Source organism: Haliotis rufescens, unplaced genomic scaffold, assembly GCF_023055435.1.
Source record: "Haliotis rufescens isolate VD_foot unplaced genomic scaffold, xgHalRufe1.0.p SCAF_14, whole genome shotgun sequence".
NCBI lineage: Eukaryota > Metazoa > Mollusca > Gastropoda > Lepetellida > Haliotidae > Haliotis > Haliotis rufescens.
Window position 1 is genome coordinate 6,109,274 of NW_025963824.1, and position 18,597 is coordinate 6,127,870.

At 41.4% G+C, this 18,597-nt stretch overlaps 2 protein-coding genes across 8 annotated transcripts in view; one reads left to right on the forward strand and one right to left on the reverse strand.

The window, feature by feature from the left end:
* LOC125379337 overlaps positions 1-15,826 on the forward strand; it is a 44,207-nt gene extending 28,381 nt beyond the window's left edge. For 4 of the 6 annotated variants that reach the window (XM_048395695.1, XM_048395694.1, XM_048395697.1 and 1 more), the window contains one exon: positions 12,419-15,826. In XM_048395695.1, the coding sequence (XP_048251652.1) occupies positions 12,437-14,512 (2,076 nt within the window). In that variant the 5' untranslated portion in view covers positions 12,419-12,436 and the 3' untranslated portion in view covers positions 14,513-15,826. Of the gene's footprint in view, positions 1-1,721; positions 1,950-5,352; positions 5,524-12,418 lie in introns of those variants that run through there. The other 2 variants (XM_048395693.1, XM_048395692.1) reach the window with 2 other exon arrangements.
* Positions 1-18,597, reverse strand: part of LOC124112903 (WD repeat-containing protein 49-like) — a 143,845-nt gene that overhangs the window by 46,961 nt on the left and 78,287 nt on the right. The window lies entirely within an intron of this gene.

An 18,597-nucleotide genomic window follows, 5' to 3' on the forward strand; every position in this document is an offset into this window, starting at 1 on the left:
GCATGTACAAAACTGTATGAATCCGCGTAGCGGATTCTTACAAAAGATAGCACATCAGTTTTTCAATTCATGCCTCAATGAACTGAAAAAAAATACACAGTCAATGCTAATAATTAAATTCGACAATGAAAACAGACAATAGTTTAACCAAAAACTGTTGTTAATATCAAAGCAGTCAAAAATGACGAGGTTGATAAACATTCCAGGTGTAGGAATATGTACTGTGGTGTTACATGAATCAGGTGATCGTTTAATTTATGCACATAACTTGACACGCCCTCAAAGTCAGGAGCCAATCAACGGAGTGTAGAATCAAAACAAATTTCATTGGACCTGTTAATAAAGGCAAGAGGTGACACTCAGACTGTAACGAACCGGAAAAATATGTCCGGGAGAAGGCGGCTGTTTCAAATGACATGGTCAGTTGTCCCCAGATTCGAACATTTATTCCCTGAGAACGTGAAGACACAGTCAGAAAAATACTAGTTAGAAATGAAACCCGAAGACATGAAAGTTGTGGAACCGAGGCGAGTGGGAAAAAACAGGAGAGCGAGCCTGCACGTTTGCTGTTTCATTCCTTCTCGGCTTTCGGCCCCAAGGGGTTGTATGACAATGAATATGCATGAATGTCGCTAAATGTCCTGTGCATGACGATACACGCGAGCAGAAAGGGAATTCCCTCCACTGAAGTATTGGGATTCCCCGACATTCAGTAGCGAAAAAAGGAGTCCGCTTCGGTGGGCGTGGCTTAATTTTTTACATTCATTGGGAAATGAATGCAATAACACGTGACCAATTCAGCTAATCAGAATGCAGGAATTTCAATGAACACAAGGAAAATTTAATTATTTTCTCTTTAAGAACATTTGACACTTTAATTTCAACCTTGATGATCAGTTTTTCCAAGTTTCATCTATTTAATATGTCTCAAAGTATGTTTACAGTGTTTGGACAAATAAGGTTTCTCATATATCTATCCATGGTGACGTTTCTTTTGAGGTTCAGTATATATAAACCTTTTTTTGTCTAGACAAGAGAAGATTGATGTTCAAAGAACACAATATGATGATACGCCAAAGAGATAAACAGGATAGAGTGAGTGAGTGAGTGAGTGAGTGAGTGAGTGAGTGAGTGAGTGAGTGGGTGAGTTTGGTTTTACGCCGCTTTTAGCAATATTCCAGCAATATCACTGCAGGGGACACCAGAAATGGGCTTCACACATTGTACCCATGTCGGGAATCGAACCCGGGTCTTCGGCGTGACGAGTGAACGCTTTAACTACTAGGCTACCCGACAGCCCCCTGGGGCACTAAGAATCCCGATGTCACATCATTGCACATGCTTAAGTTATTTGTTTGTTTGTTTGTTTGTTTGTTGTTTAACGCTGCACTCAGCAATATTCCAGCTATATGACGGTGGTCTGTAAATAATCAACCAGACAATCCAGTGATTGACATCTAAGCATCGATCCACACAATTGGGATATGATGACATGCATCAACCAAGTCAGCAAGCCTGACCACCCGATCCCGTTAGTCGCCACTTACAACAAGCTTAGTTGCCTATTATGGCAAGCATGAGTTGCTGAAGACCTATTCTACATGGGATCTTCACGGGTGGTTAGGTAGTGATGTTAGGTCTCAGATGTCACTGAGCCAATCTGACCAGAGTGGGATTCCCTTCTATAATTAGTAAAGGGGCTGGAAGTAAGAGCTGAAACCCTGTTTGTGTGGCTGGGATTCCCTTCTATAATTAGCAAGGGGGCTTGAAGTAAGAGCTGCAGCCCTGTTGGAGTGGACCAGCATCTGTGAGGTCACCGTGACCTGAGAGATGCTAGATCTGTGCTAGCTGACCTCTTCCACTGTGGGACAGTGAGGGACAGTGTTGGGCCATCCATTGGGCTGACCACCCATTGTCAGGAGGAGGAGGTGGACTGTGACTTCACTATGGTGAGTTCTGTCTGAGATAGCTGCATGCCATCAGATTGGTTGGGAATGTCTCTCCAGAAAGTCGGGAAATTTTACACAAGTTTTGGAAAGTTGTTGTGAAACATACAGATGTCAGAATCCCCCTCAGACGGAGGAAGGTGGCAGGGACGGAGGGAGGGGGGAAGGACGGATGGAGGAGAGATGGACGGAGGGAGGGGGAAGGATTGAGGTAGGGGGATGGACGGAGGGATGGACGGAGGGAGGGGGGAAGGACGGAGGGAGGGGGAAAAGATGGAGGTAGAATGGATCTTCATCATCATCATCATCTTCATCATCATCATCATCATCTATTTTCTGGTCGGCTTCAAGACTGACAACAACACTGCTTAGTTCAAGCTACTTCAAATAACTTCTTTATCAGTAAGGGGTAGCAAGGGTAACTTTCTCGGCATGATAAAGTAAACAGATAAAAACACATTCCTTTGCGGTCACTTACAGAGAAATATGCGAAGAAATAGGTCAGCTCCATTCTACTATAAGTATTTACAAACACACAGCCATCAAATTAAAATTGACCTTAGGAAAATATCTGCTCACTGGAGCCCATTGTTACGTAATATGTGGTGTTTGTTTTGTTGTGGAGCTCTTGTGCATGTTGTCACGGTCTGGCTGACTTAAACCGCTGCCCTTGAGACACAGTTCTGGGTATATTACTGTGCACATTCCAGGAACACAGGCAATGTTTGTGAGAGATCACAATACTTGTGTGTGCTTGACACTCTCTGAAATCTTATATTACACAATATCCTTCTTGACTCGAATTTTTTTTTTTAAAATCCCTATGCTGTTGAATAGAGCTAGCTTGAGCTGGCTAGACTTGCTTTTGTATGCATTTCTAGATTTATTTATTTTTTCATAAAATATATATATTCCACAGTCATGGTAGCTTGAGCTGGCTAGACTTGCTTTTCTCACCAAGGCCAGTTTTGGATGATAAATATTAGGGCTGGGACGATATACCAAGTGTACGATCTGATACACATCACGATTCCTTGCTCACGATCCGATACGAATCCTGTATATGTCATAGCGACTGATTTACGACACCCATTGTCTGAAAAACATTTAATTGCAAAGGCTCATTACCCTGGAGCCATGCCATCTATATGCTTTGAAACACTTAATTGCTGTTATTTATAAGATGCTAATCCTATTTGTTAATCCCCATGTTTGTGTACATCGACCTTCTGCCATCCTGAACGAGATGTGCAAGTACGTCACTGATGATTTACTGTTTACGTTTATATTTATTACTTACTAAATGTCAGGTCCAGAGAGAAGGGGTTTGTCGCTCTAACCAAGCAGATCGCTCTCCCACAGCCCAGAGGGTTGTACCGACTCTCTGTGGCACCCCCAGCTATATTCTAAGATATTGTAAACTGTTCATTGTTAATTGTTCTTGTAAATAAAATTGTGATTAGTCTCCTCCGACTCCGGCTCTTTGCTGACTAATTCCCCCAAGAAAACCAGCAATCCATTTGGAAGGTTTTGTTCATCCGAACAGGACCATAATAATTCCATAATACTCCTTGTGCACTGATCTGTGGTGTGTGAGCCATCATTTTGATAGACATGATTGCCAAATACCTGGCACACTATTAATTAACAGTTGGCAGTGTCAGGTATGGCGCAATGGATGAACATGTTTACATTTTCACTTCTCATTTTCACTAGTAGTTATTCAAGAAAATATTTAAGGTAAGAATCGATACTTTCACTTAATGTGCGACTGTGATCGATACTTGCATCGAGAAGTGAAAAATTGCGATCTACCAATGCATCGATGTATCTTCCCACCACTAATAAGTATGTCTAACCGCATATTTCTCTTATAATGTTCATTCCAGTAAAATATAATCTCTGGAAAGCCTGTCAAACACATAACAACAAGGGCTGGGACGGGTAACTCAGGTACTCGGGTCGGGCGGGACTGAGTAGGACCCGGGTACCCACAGGACTACCCGGACCCATGGTTAGTCACATGATATATTGTTTAATGACAAAAAATATCTAAAACTCTATGGTTACACTACAAGTCACTGATGCACCCATTCCTTCTGACCTTTATAGGTTTGAATAAAGATAAAACTTCAGTCAACTTCAGTGTATGCATGACCAGACCACATTTTACCAGGGCTACGGTCAAACTATTCCCAATCAGACATTTTACACCCAACTCTTGAGACATATAGCGGGTATCCGGGTAGGGCCGGGTAATAGCGTGGTGGGTACCCGGGTAGTAAATTTGGACTCATCCCAACCCTAACAACAACGGCCTCTCGCCTCCTCATCACAAAGATGGAGATGAAATCTGATCAGCAACTCTGCTTCTAGTAAGAGACAAACTGTAATTATCGTTTGATGCTATTCCTTGCTTGCAAAGTCTGTTTCTGGGGTTTCATTAGATTAGGAAACAAAAGCCTGCTCTGAAGCTTCTGTTTACAAGGCGACATTGAAATTAAAAATATTGATTTAAAGTCGGGAGGCAGCTACATTCAAGTTAACGTTTGCTGTGAAATGTTTGAGCTGACGTGGCACCGCAACCAGCCATAGCCTGTCACTGATCGAATTAGCAAAAAAACCACCCCTGATCCGCATCCTTTCAAGTCCTCTTTTTTCACCAACCCAACAAGCACATGTATTGATTAGGAAGGGAGGTTTGTAAAAGAAGGAAGAAAGCTTAACTGAAAAGTGATTCTGTATCGATTGCTGTAATCTAACTGTTGTGATTTGACGCCATGACAAATAAAAGAAGGAGAATGTACTGATTATATACCTGGTAAAGAAAAGACCGTTCTTGTACAGTAGAATACCTCTTCTCCAAAGTAATGAGGCCATTGAAGATCCGGGGTAGAATAGGTTTTCAGCAACCCATGCTTGCCGTAAAAGGCGACTAACGGGATCGGGTTGTCAGGCTCACTGACTTGCTTGAAGCATGTCATCAATCCCGATTGCGTGGATCTATGCTCATGTTGTCAAACACTGGATTGGTCCAGACTCGATTATTTACAGACCACCATCATATAGGTGTAATATTGCTGAGTGCGGCGTTAAAGAACAAACCAAACCAAACCAAAAAATCCAAAGTGAGGAAGATGTATAATATGCCCTCAGCCTGCATATGTTGTCATCAATCAAATAAAAATTGAATTGAAATTGAAAATATTAAATTCCTTGTGAATTTTATTGCAAGTCAGCGGGCCTGGCCACCTGATCCCGTTAGTCACCTCTTACGACAAGCAGCATAGTCGCCTTTTACGGCAAGCATGGGTTGCTGAAGACCTATTCTACCCCAGAATCTTCATGGGTCTTTCAGAGAAGTAAAAATATAGAAGCTTACAAAAATCAACAGACTTGAAATATGCTTGTTCAAACAAGCATGAAGGACAACACTGGTTGTGCTGCTGTAAGAGCAGTAAGGCTGCCTCAACTGATATTACCAGTTGATATCAGGTTACGGGGAAAAATTTGTTCAAAGGCATTGACCCACTTACATCAGCTCTTATCACTTGTGGACATACTGTCACCAAGCAAGGTATGTTAGCCTTCTGGCAGCTCTGAAACAATGTTATAGTATTACCATCTTAACATATAGTCTGTATTAACTGTGGTTAGGCAAGGTACATTATAACTATCTTAAAACAATGTTATAGTATTACCCTCTTAACATATAGTCAGTATTAACTGTCGCTAAGCAAGGTACATTGTAACTACCTTGAAACAATGTTATAGTATTACCCTCTTAACATATAGTCTGTATTAACTGTCGCTAAGCAAGGTACATTGTAACTACCTTGAAACAATGTTATAGTATTACCCTCTTAACATATAGTCAGTATTAACTGTCGCTAAGCAAGGTACATTGTAACTATCTTGAAACAATGTTATAGTATTACCATCTTAACATATAGTCTGTATTAACTGTCGCTAAGCAAGGTACATTGTAACTACCTTGAAACAATGTTATAGTATTCCCCTCTTAACATATAGTCAGTATTAACTGTCGCTAAGCAAGGTACATTGTAACTATCTTGAAACAATGTTATAGTATTACCATCTTAACATATAGTCTGTATTAACTGTCGCTAAGCAAGGTACATTATAACTACCTTGAAACAATGTTATAGTATTACCCTCTCATATCTTTTGCTTTGTTTATGGATTTTGATAATTAAAAAGTTGTTTGGTATTGGTATGTCTACCATTACATTTTTTTCAATGCTTTGCAGATTTTTTCAATCATCTTACTTAGTCTTTTTTGTTTTACTAGGTAAATAAAAAAATAAATCTTGGTCTGGTTTGAGTCCAAAAAATATGAAATACTAAAATCTGACTTGTACTGATGATATTACATTGGAAAAAAACTTGGATTATTTTTATTGTCAAAGTGATCTTATTGTCTTGCCATTGGTGGTAAAAAACAAATTGGTCATTCTGATTTTTTTTTCTGATTTTATTTTATTTTTAACTTTAGTGGATGTGTAAACCAAACAATGGAAACGACAAGGTCTTAATCACATGTTGATGTAAATCATGAACTACTGACTGACTGACTAAGTATGGTTTTACGCCGCTTTTAGCAATATTCCAGCAATATCACGACGGGGGACACCAGAAATGGGCTTCACACATTGTACCCATGACAGGAATCGAAACCCGGGTCTTCGGCGTGACAAGCGAACGCTTTAACCACTAGGCTACCCGACCGCCCAAAATAATGAACTAGACCCTCAGGCCTCAAAGTTTACATTTTTACCAAGTACCCAAATGTCTACAAGTATTATCTTGCAGGTAGCCAGTGGTAAAATCAAGAGGTCAAGCCAATATTGTAGGTAGCAAAAAGCATTGAAATTAACTTTAATCAAATAACTATTATATTAATAATTTATGTACAAGTCATTGCACTAGTCCTAAAATTGATTATTAATGGAAACTGTACTTGATTTTTGTTATTTGTGACTCGAACAATGATGCAATTTATGTTACTAGATTATATAGGCATGTACGAATTACATTAATATTCATGTATTTTGGTTCATTGTCCAATTAGGAGGAATTATTTGCGAGTACAATTACTAACAGATATGTTTTCCAAGATCAGCTTTTATTTATTTTTGTGTCTCCATATGTGTAGCAATAGAATTTAGTCGCCACAAGATATTTCCAAGTAGTCATTTGGCTACGTCTGAATTTTAGACAGAAGACAAATTGAATATTAGGTCGAACTGGCGACCATTTTAGTCGTGAATTTGAGGCCTGCGGGTTGTGTTCAATAGCCCAGGGTGTTGTCATGACCTGAGCTGATAATCTCCACATCGAAATGTCAATGTTGACATTCGAGACCAGCTACACCCTGTATGACAGATCAAATCATGTTCAAGTCTATTTTATGATGCACCAATCCCTTTCCCCAACTGAAAGCTCTTGTCTACACATTTGCTTCGTCACAGGACAAATACAGAGGAGTTTTAATAACGGTCATAAAATGTGGAAAGATGTACTGGTCGTCGTAGCGGTGCTTGAGATACTGTTAGGTGTGCATTGATTTCTTCTCAACTTTATAAACGTCCAGTGACGTCATCCTATTGTTCTCCAGTGGAGTTGAATATCATAAACAGGCATGTTGCAATGACCCCAGGGTTTAATATAATATTCCTGGGAATTTATATAATATTCTAGGGAATTAATATGATATTCAATGGGATTTTATATAATATTCCATTTTATATTATATTCCATGGTAATTATATAATATTCCACGGGAATTTATATAATATTTCATGGGATTCTATATGATATTCCAGGCAATTAATATAATATTCCATGGGATTTTATATAATATTCCATGGGATTTTATATAATATTCCATGGGATTTTATATAATATTCCATGGTAATTATATAATATTCCATGGGTTTATATAATATTCACGAGATTTTATATAATATTCCATGGGATTTTATATAATATTCCATGGTAATTATATAATATTCCATGGGTTTTTATAATATTCCCGAGATTTTATATAATATTCCATGGGATTTTTTATAATATTCCATGGGATTTTATATAATATTCCATGGGATTTTATATAATATTCCATGGGATTTTATATAATATACCATGGGATTTTATATAATATTCCTGAGATTTTATATTTAATATCCCAGAATTATATCAATAAAAATTCTGTTTACATTGTAGCATAGGAATGTCTCTCAGTAGAACTTATTTTGCATTTGAACACAGTGTAATGAAATAGAAAATCAAATGACAAACGTTTTCTTCATATTCCCAAAGATCGAACACGCAATTTCTTGTCTGTAGCCCAGTGAGTGTACCACTAGGCTACAGAGGCGCTGATAAATCACAATGCTATTTGGAATGTCTTTCTCAAGTACCGTACAACAGCTACAGATATTTTATGCCCTTTTCCTAAGGTTCATTGAAAGTGTGTTCGAAACATAAAAATGTTTATAAATGTTGTAAGTTTCAATTTTTCGGTTTGTATGTTAGATAAAATACTTCCCCTTGTTTTTGTATGAGATCTAAAACCCTTATCCTTGGGATAAAACGCCAGGGCTGACCCCGCTTGGATCCGGGCTTTAGATCTCTGACGTGTTTTATCTTACATAGAAATACATGGCATGAAATTTTGTATCCGTCTTTCTGCAACCCAGTGACAAATGGTGAAATTGTTGTTGACATAACGTTCAAAGTCTTAGACTTGTGAGGCTGGTTGTGATGATGGTACATCCTGCAGCGGGTAAACAGCGCGCCAACCAGTCCTTGTGTATCCCATAATGTTGTGATTGTCAGGCAGGTACAACAAGTACCATCGCTTAACGTCTTGCTGTGATGTGGCAAGGATCGAACCTCTGACCCTCTATCCACCAGACCAAGAGCGAGTGAGTGGGTGAGGCAGGTACAACAAGTACCATCGCTTAACGTCTTGCTGTGATGTGGCAAGGATCGAACCTCTGACCCTCTATCCACCAGACCAAGAGCGAGTGAGTGGGTGAGGCAGGTACAACAAGTACCATCGCTTAACGTCTTGCTGTGATGTGGCAAGGATCGAACCTCTGACCCTCTATCCACCAGACCAAGAGCGAGTGAGTGGGTGAGGCAGGTACAACAAGTACCATCGCTTAACGTCTTGCTGTGATGTGGCAAGGATCGAACCTCTGACCCTCTATCCACCAGACCAAGAGCGAGTGAGTGGGTGAGGCAGGTACAACAAGTACCATCGCTTAACGTCTTGCTGTCATGCGGCAAGGATCGAACCTCTGACCCTCTATCCACCAGACCAAGAGCGAGTGAGTGGGTGAGGCAGGTACAACAAGTACCATCGCTTAACGTCTTGCTGTCATGCGGCAAGGATCGAACCTCTGACCCTCTATCCACCAGACCAAGAGTGAGTGAGCGGGTGGGTGGGTGGGTGGGTGAGAGTTGAGTGTGTGTGTGAGTGAGTGAGTGAGTGAGTGAGTGAGTGAGTGAGTGGGTGGGTGGGTGAGTGCGTGGGTGGTTGAGTGAGTGAGTGAGTGAGAGGTGAGTGAGTGAGTGAGTGAGTGAGTGAGTGAGTGAGTGAGTGAGGGTTTACAATGCTTTTGGCAAGGGGGTATAACAAGAAACTTCAATGGCTTAAAACTTTGTAATTTACACAACTGCAAAGTCTTGGTGGAGATACTCAAATATGTTCCACATGTTAATACTAGGACTATTCCAGAACCCTCCAACACTGAACAGTAAGAAAAAAAACCCAGGACTGGCGACAGTTTATCTAACATGTCTTAAAAAGAAATAAAACCAAAACATCTTTTCTATATTCTACCTGGATTTAAATTAAAGACTGCCATTTAAATGAAAAAACAAAACCTGGTCCATAAAGTTAACATTGAGATCGGTGTCAGTGGAAGAGCTTAACTTCCTCAACAAGCCAACGTTAGTTCTGACACCATGCTGCGCGTAGCATGATCAAGGGGTCGTGACAAACAAAAAGTGAGTGAGTGAGTGAGTGAGTTTGGTTTTACGCCGCTTTTAGCAATATTCCAACAATATCACGGCGGGGGACACCAGAAATGGGCTTCACACATTGTACCCATGTCGGGAATCGAACCCGGGTCTTCGGCGTGACGAGCTAACGCTTTAACCACTAGGCTACCTGACCGCCCCGACAAACAAAAAGAATATAATGGAGTGAAATCTATAAAACAGCTTGTCAACACTTGCATGTGGATGAAGCCTGGCTCAGGGATGGATCATGTGCTACTCTGAGGGGTGCAGGGGGTGCAGGGATGGTGCAGTCGTCAAGGCGCCGCAAATTGCACCGCAGAGTTGCATTCCTTGGGAATGCCAGAAACTTCGAAAGGGTTCGAACCCCGGTTCGCCCCGATTATGTTTCTAGGTTTATCAGCACCATACCCATGTTTTTATTGCTGCTTTAAGGCCAAACTGTGCACACATGTACAGGCAATAGCTGTTAAATGCTTAGTTATTTTTCAAAAAAAAATAACATTACTATAGAAATCTATGGGAAAACATTTGGTTGCGTGTAACCTCAAAATAGACCTAAGTCAGGAGTGAGTGAGTGAGTTTTGGTTTAGCCCCGCTTTTAACAGTATCACAAGTATATCACAGCATGTCAGCTTAATGTGGGAGGAAAGCCCAAAGTGATGCAGGTCTTAGGCATTTACCACTTCGGTGAAACCCACGAGCACGGGTATGGTGCTGACAAACCTAGAAACAGAATTGGGGCGAACTGGGATTCGAACCCACAATCATAGGTTTCTGGCATGCCCAAGGGACACAACTCTGCACAGCGATCGCGACGCCTTAGACGACTGGGCCACCCGTGCCCCCAAGTCAGGAAAGACAAGTGACATTTCCTGAGGATGTCAAACCCCTCCCTGAATCCCAAATACCATCTAATTTTCCTAACTGAGTCAACTTACTACTTAACACAAACGCTCTAAGGCCAAACTGTGCACACACATAAAGGTAATAGCTGTTGAATGCTTAATAAATTTAAAAAAAATATAATGTTACTATAGAAATCTATGGGAAAACATTTGGTTGTGTGTAACCAGTACATTTGTCGCAATGATTCATAACAAAACCCAGATGGCCACAGGTATTTCAAATCCTCCAATTTCAATCGATAATTTTTCTGAATTCAGCTGACGCCTTCTGAATAACAGTTGACAGGTTGTGACATGTCCCTGCTATCCGAGAAACATCAGTCTAAAAACCTGGCATTAAATCAATTTTTAATTTGTCTCTCGTGGAATGGGCAGCTAAATAGACGGCCAGGAAATATTGCATTGGAGCCATTGGCAAGACAAAAAGGCGATCAGGAAATAAAAAAATTCAGTCAGTGCTTCACGATATACTATTGTTTTCTCTGAAAGAAGGCTGGAATGCTAATTGGGATTGTTCACTAGCCGATATATTGGCAAATATCGCTGTGGGCGCTTACAAGAGCGGGGCGCTTATTACGTAGAATACGTACTCTTGCAATGATATTGACAAGTAAGTGATTGAGGCGTCTGGTACTATTCCCGGCGTGTTGCATGGTATGTGGGTAGACATTATGGTCTAATGCACTTAGCGGACAGAGGTGATTGTGCTGGCGGTGGCATCTACATTATAATCACCTTAAAGTGTTGAAATTGGTTTGTGCTGAGCTTGGCGTGGTGTGTACATCTGATGTATTAGTATTGATATTTTTACTTATGTAAATGCAAAATGTTGTTTTACATTACCTACATGCCAAACAATTTCACAAGGTAAAAACTTTTAAAGTTTGAAACAAATACCCGAACTCCATAGTGAGATTCTTATTATTGCACTATGAAGAGTGAGTGAGTGAGTTGGGTTTAATGCTGCTATTGCGGCGTGTCAGCTTAATGTGGGAGGAAAGCCTGAAGTGATGCAGGTCTCAGACGTTTACCACTTCGGTGAAACCCACGAGCACAGGTATGGTGCTGACAAACCTAGAAACATAATCGGAGCGAACCGGGATTCGAACCCACAATCATAGGTTTCTGGCGTGCCCAAGGGACGTAACTCTGCACAGCGAATCGTGCACTATAAAGAAGAATAGAGGACCAATCAAAGTGAACACTATACAATCAAAACACCGATGTTATGCTTGTTTGCTTGTTTGTATTTTAACGCCACACTCAGCAATATTCCAGCTATATGACAGCGGTCTGTAAATAATCATGTCTGGACCAAAAAATCAGTGATTGACATCATAAGCATCGATCCAGACAACTGGGATACGATGACATGCATCAACCAAGTCAGCTAGCCTTATCTCCTGTTCCCGTAAGCCGCCTTTTACGACAAGTATGGGTTGCTGAAGACCTATTCTACCCCGGATCTTCATGGGTGGAGTCAGTATCTAAACCTTGAATTCTTTGTTTCAGAGTGACCGGTGCCCGACCATGTCGCTGCTGACGCGGACCAAAGGCTACTTTGTGGTCATCTGCCTACTGATGTGCGGCTTCCTGCTGACGTTCTCCTGGCGACTACTTTACAACACTTACGACTCCTCCGGACTCAAGCCGTACGCCTCCAAAACGCCACTACGACGATTCAAAGAAATTGCTCAAAATCTGACCAGGTCAAGACCAGTTGTGAAGGTGGGCCCAGTGGTCACATTGGACGTCATGGACAAAGGTCAGAATGGAAGTAAGCCCTTCACAAAAGATGAAATCGGAAGTATTTTGTCGAAAATTCATGAACTTGGATTGTCGGCTTCAGAAGTCCAGGAGAAGCTGTTGTCATGGCAACATCATCGCGGTTCCTTCAGAAACAGTTCAGAGTTGAGGGTATTGGCAAAGTCCCCGGAAGTTAAAATGTTAGAAAGGAAGAGTGAAAGGACACTGGTTGGTGTGAGAGAATCGGAAATTGAGCGGGCATCGGAGAGAGAGAGGGCATCGGAGAGACAGCAAGCATCAGAGAGAGAACAGACTTCGGAAAGAGAAAGGGCATCAGAGAGACAGCAAGCATCAGAGAGAGAAACTTCAAGAGGGTATGGGGCTGCTCCTCTGTCTCCTGGCAAAGACACGGGCAGAAATGAAATCACCAAATATGTTCATGTCTCACACGACAATCCGCATTCCACGCCGTTACTAGCCTCGTCTGCAGGTCACGTTGACTTGCCAACACAGGGAAGAAGTAGACCCAGTGAGAGCCTCAAGGATAATACTGACAGACATCGTATACGAAATAATTTAGAGGTCAAAGGTCGAACTGATGACAAGGTCAAGGTTGCCCGTGAAGAAAATCAAAATTTAATTTCCGAGTCAAGAATTTCGGGGGGTGATCAACAAACAGCACCTGGTAACAAAACAGATCAGAAATGGAAACAAAGAGAAAAATATTTGCTATTTCTTAAAGAAAGATTTGAAATGAGTAAATCTAAAACTGCAAATTTAACAAGTAATAAAGAACAGACGTCCGAATTTAATGCACCCATCTCATCACCGCCTACTAATACAGTGACCCAGAAAGCTACCAAGAGTCGGACAAAATATGACCTTTCATTATTCGATGAAATGAAGCGGAAATATCCGACGTTTTCCATGAACTTCCAAGATAACGGGGATTTGGACCCCGAAGTCGACGGGACCCAGAGGCCGGACTACTGTGCTGGATGTTTCGACTTCAACTTCCCGATATTGATAAACCAAGAGGGATTATGCAAATCAAATATTGGCCGCTCACAAAACCTGCAGCTATTGATGCTGATATCATCCGCGCCAGGAAACTACCAGGCCCGGACAACGATACGCCAGACCTGGGGCGCCAGGTGCCGGGAATCGGATTCAATGAAGTGCTTGTTTGTTGTTGGCCGGGCCTCGTCAGCCGAAGACAACAACAAAATTCTACTTGAAAACGACCACCATCGAGATATATTACAAATTGGGTTCAAAGACTCGTACTCGAACCTGACCTACAAAACAGTGTCCTCCCTAAAGTGGGCTTCCAAACACTGCTACAACGCCAACTACATCATGAAGACGGACGACGACATGTACGTTAACACCGAACTCATCCCTGTCATGCTGCAAGCAGCGCCCCAGAGGAAGTTCATGGGGGGGTCGTGCTGGGGAACTTCAAACCCCAACAGGGACACTTCGTCCAAATGGTTCGTTTCATTTAAAAGTTTCCATAAACCTAAGTTCCCGCCGATGTGTTCAGGAACTGGGTACATCATGAGTATCGATGTTGTGCGTTCCATGCTGTTCTCGTCCCGGAACGTTCCGTTTTTTCATTTGGAGGATGTGTACGTTGCGCTGTGTCTTCAGAAATATGGCATCCTGCCAATCAACGTCATGGGTTTCAGCAACATGTTCCAAGAGTTCGACGCCTGTCATTACCGAAACGGTGTGATGACGTCACACCAGGTTCCCCCGGAACTGCTGGAGGAATACTGGGCGGCAACGAGGAAGTGCCCCCAGGCGAATATCTCCCCATCTCAACTGTATATAATCATGCCCTACCCGGATACATAGTGTTGCCACAGCAACAGTGTGTGTTTCTATGGCAATAACTGTAACCATGGTGATGTTGTCGATACAATTGTGATATGACTGTTGAAGTATTTGTTATGCTATTTGCTTTACTCTGTGTACTCTATAAGGCTGTAATGATACACCCATGTTATTATGATACACCCATGTTTGTATGATACACCTGCGTTTGTATGATCAACTGTGTTGTATGATACACCTGTGTTTGTATGATACACCCGTGTTTGTATGATACACCCATGTTTGTATGATACACCTGTGTTTGTATGATACCACCGTGTTTGTATGATACACCTGTGTTTGTATGATACACCCATGTTTGTTATGATACACCCATGTTTGTATGATACCACCGTGTTTGTATGATACACCTGTGTTTGTATGATACACCTGTGTTTGTATGATACACCCATGTTTGTATGACACACCCGTGTTTGTATGATACACCCATGTTTGTATGATACACCTGTGTTTGTATGATACACCTGTGTTTGTATGATACACCTGTGTTTGTATGATACACCCATGTTTGTATGACACACCCGTGTTTGTATGATACACCTGTGTTTGTAAGATACACCTGTGTTTGTATGATACACCCATGTTTGTATGATACACCCATGTTTGTTATGATACACCCATGTTTGTATGATACCACCGTGTTTGTATGATACACCTGTGTTTGTATGATACACCCATGTTTGTATGATACACCCATGTTTGTATGATACACCTGTGTTTGTAAGATACACCTGTGTTTGTATGATACACCCATGTTTGTATGATACACCCATGTTTGTTATGATACACCCATGTTTGTATGATACCACCGTGTTTGTATGATACACCTGTGTTTGTATGATACACCTGTGTTTGTATGATACACCCATGTTTGTATGACACACCCGTGTTTGTATGATACACCCATGTTTGTATGACACACCTGTGTTTGGATGAAAGGTCGTTCTGACGTGACCAGTAATGGGATGTCCTCAGATCTTTGTTTAGCGGTAGCGAAAACTAAGATCTGATTTTAATGAGATTGCATCCTTAGTAGAGTGCCTCCCGAAACAGCTGATGCTGAGTGAGGTGCTTCCTGTATCACATATATCCCCAATTACCATATTGATCCAAATGGTGCATCACTCTAGCCTTTGTGTTTCGTTGGTTAGAACTACCGTATTCGACGTAATAAGCGCCCCGCTCTAATAAGCGCCCACGGCGATATTTGTTAATATATTGGCTAGTGAACAATCCCAATTAGCACCCCTTCCAATTGATCAATGTACACAAGACTTATTTATTCGTGTATAATACGCACTTGTGTGTTATATGCACCCTTAATTATGGGCAATTAAATTCTCGAAATATATATCTGTCGTACATAAACATTTCAGGACCATAAACCACAAAATTTATCTTTCAACACTGTTTTTTTTCCACCAAAATAATATTCTAAAAAGAGCCCCCTATTTCTAATTTTGAGAGCTCCCTGGGCGCTTACTACGTCGAATATAGTATACCATCTTCCCGAGGCAAGAGAGTTAACTTAGCTTCCACCTTTGCCCGAACTAGGCTGGATCGAATTCCTGGGCTCGATCATAGTGCCACCAGTGGTTATTACGAGTTATGTCCAGTCTATGCCTCTCCTACGGACCAATCAGATTCCATCTCACAGTGTCACTTGCATTTGCTTCAAACAAAATGGCACTGCCCTGTCAAGACGATCTGATCGATAATCAAGATCTATAATGTGATGAAACGGGTCTTTCGCGAAGTGCATCAAATCACCTTGATTAAAAACAAGAAAAGATATGGAAAATAACTGTTGACAACAAGTTGGCTGTGCACATGTTTTGCAAATCTGCATATCCAAAATCTGCATGACAGTTTACAAACCGGATTTCGATTTCATTGCGCGATTTTGACTCGGCTTTGCATAGACTCGTTAGTCAAAGCCAAATTCTAACTCCATAATACCAGCCTAGTTCGGCAAGGGTGGAAACTGGACTTTTATTGTCAGTTAACTCGGGAAGATGTAACTATACTCCCTCTATTGACACCTGTACTCTGTCATTGCTCAACTTGCATCGGTCATGTATTCATCTCATCTGTTCTGAGCAATCAACTCCTGCATGTAACATGTGCTTCACATGTGCTTCACATGTGCTTCTGTGAGTTGTGAACCTCATCGTGTTACTATGTAGTACACCAGAGTGATCTCCCTTTATGACTTCTCTAACCTTTTATGTAGCTTCCACAAGTACCCCAGCTTGTCGTGCGCCCACCCGAACCGATTGAAAATGAAATTGCAAAATGTTATCCCCCCACTACCGGCTAACTGGTCGTATTGTTCATAAAAGTGAGCCCTCTTCACCCCATATCCCCACCCTTAACTGTGGGTCGTACTACCCCCAATCCACACCCCTAACTGTAGGTCATACTACCCCCAATCCACACCCCTAACTGTAGGTCATACTACCCCCAATCCACACCCCTAACTGAAGGTCGTACTACCCCCAATCCACACCCCTAACTGTAGGTCGTACTACCCCCAATCCACACCCCTAACTGTAGGTCGTATTATTCATAACAGTGATAAGGCCCAACTGAGGGTGGTATTTTCACAACTGTGATGACCCATCCACCGCTTTTGAAACCTCTGCCATTGCATGTGTAAATACTCATCAATCTTGACAGTAGAAACAGTGTGTGACAATTCTATAGAAGTATTTCCAGTTTTTGAGAGCGTGTTGCTGGATGCTGTTGTGCACATGTTGTGCACAAGTTGTGCACGTGTTGTGGTGAGGAGGGTGCAGCCTGAATGAGCTGCTGTTTGTGACATGTATATTCCACCTTGCAGACTTCAATACTACCGTATTCGACGTAATAAACACCCAGGGCGCTTTCAAAATTATAGGGGTCTCTTATTAGAATATTATTTTGGTGAAAAAAGATAAAGTTCAAAGATAAATTTTGTGGTTTATGCTGACAGCCTGAAATGTTTATATACTACAGATATATTTTTCCAGAATTTCATTGCCCATAATTAAGGGTGCATATAACACTCGAGTGCGTATAATACGCGAATAAGTAAGTCTTGTGAACATTGATCAATCGGAAGGGATGCTTATTAGGATTGTTCACTAGCCAGTATATTAGCAAATATCGCGTGGGTGCTTATTAGAGCGGGGCGCTTAATACGTCGAATACGGTATCAATATAGATATAGAGATGCCAACCAAGAGGTCAAAGGTTGAGCCGATGCCAAGGTCAAGGTTATGAATGCAGAAAACAAGAATTGGGTACTAAAATTAATAAAAATAATAAATAAATTGCAAGTGATTCCTTGTCATTTCATTGGCTAACCAAGAAAATATATTTACATTTATGCTTCCATAATCCTCTAAACATATAGTCCACGCCCGAGCTGACTACTGTTCGTGAAATTGATAATAGAGTCGGCTTCTGTTGCATTGTTGCAGAGAACGATGTCAATGATTTCATATTGTTGTTTGAACTCTCTTCTTACCACATAAAAAAGCAGTGTGTGAAGTTACCCTTGATTGATTTATTAAACACAGCGACTGCCTCTGTGGTCTAGTGGTAGAGCATCCGCCCGGAGAGCGGAAGGTCTGGAGGTCGATCTCCGGCCGCGTCATACCAAAAGACGTTTAAAGATGGTACTTGTTGTTACCCTGTCTGGCGCTCGGCATTAAGGGGCTAAAACAAGGACTGGTCGGCTCGGAGTCAGTATACTGTGTCTGAGTGGTGTATTCATGTTAAACTGTCGCATTGTATCTCAGTGAGCTAGCACTATAAATCGGCATCAGTCCGTACTAGTACAAGCAGCCACACACACACACACGTGCATGCACGTCACTATATAAGTGCAATAATCTTGGACGCGATGTTAAACCCCATTTCACCTCACCTATTATCACAAAATATCACAGACAAATAAAAAAATAGGTTCATGAAAATACTCAATCTCATTAAAATCAGATCTTAGTTTTCGCTACCACTAACCAAAGATCTGAGGACATCCTATTACGGGTCACGTCAGA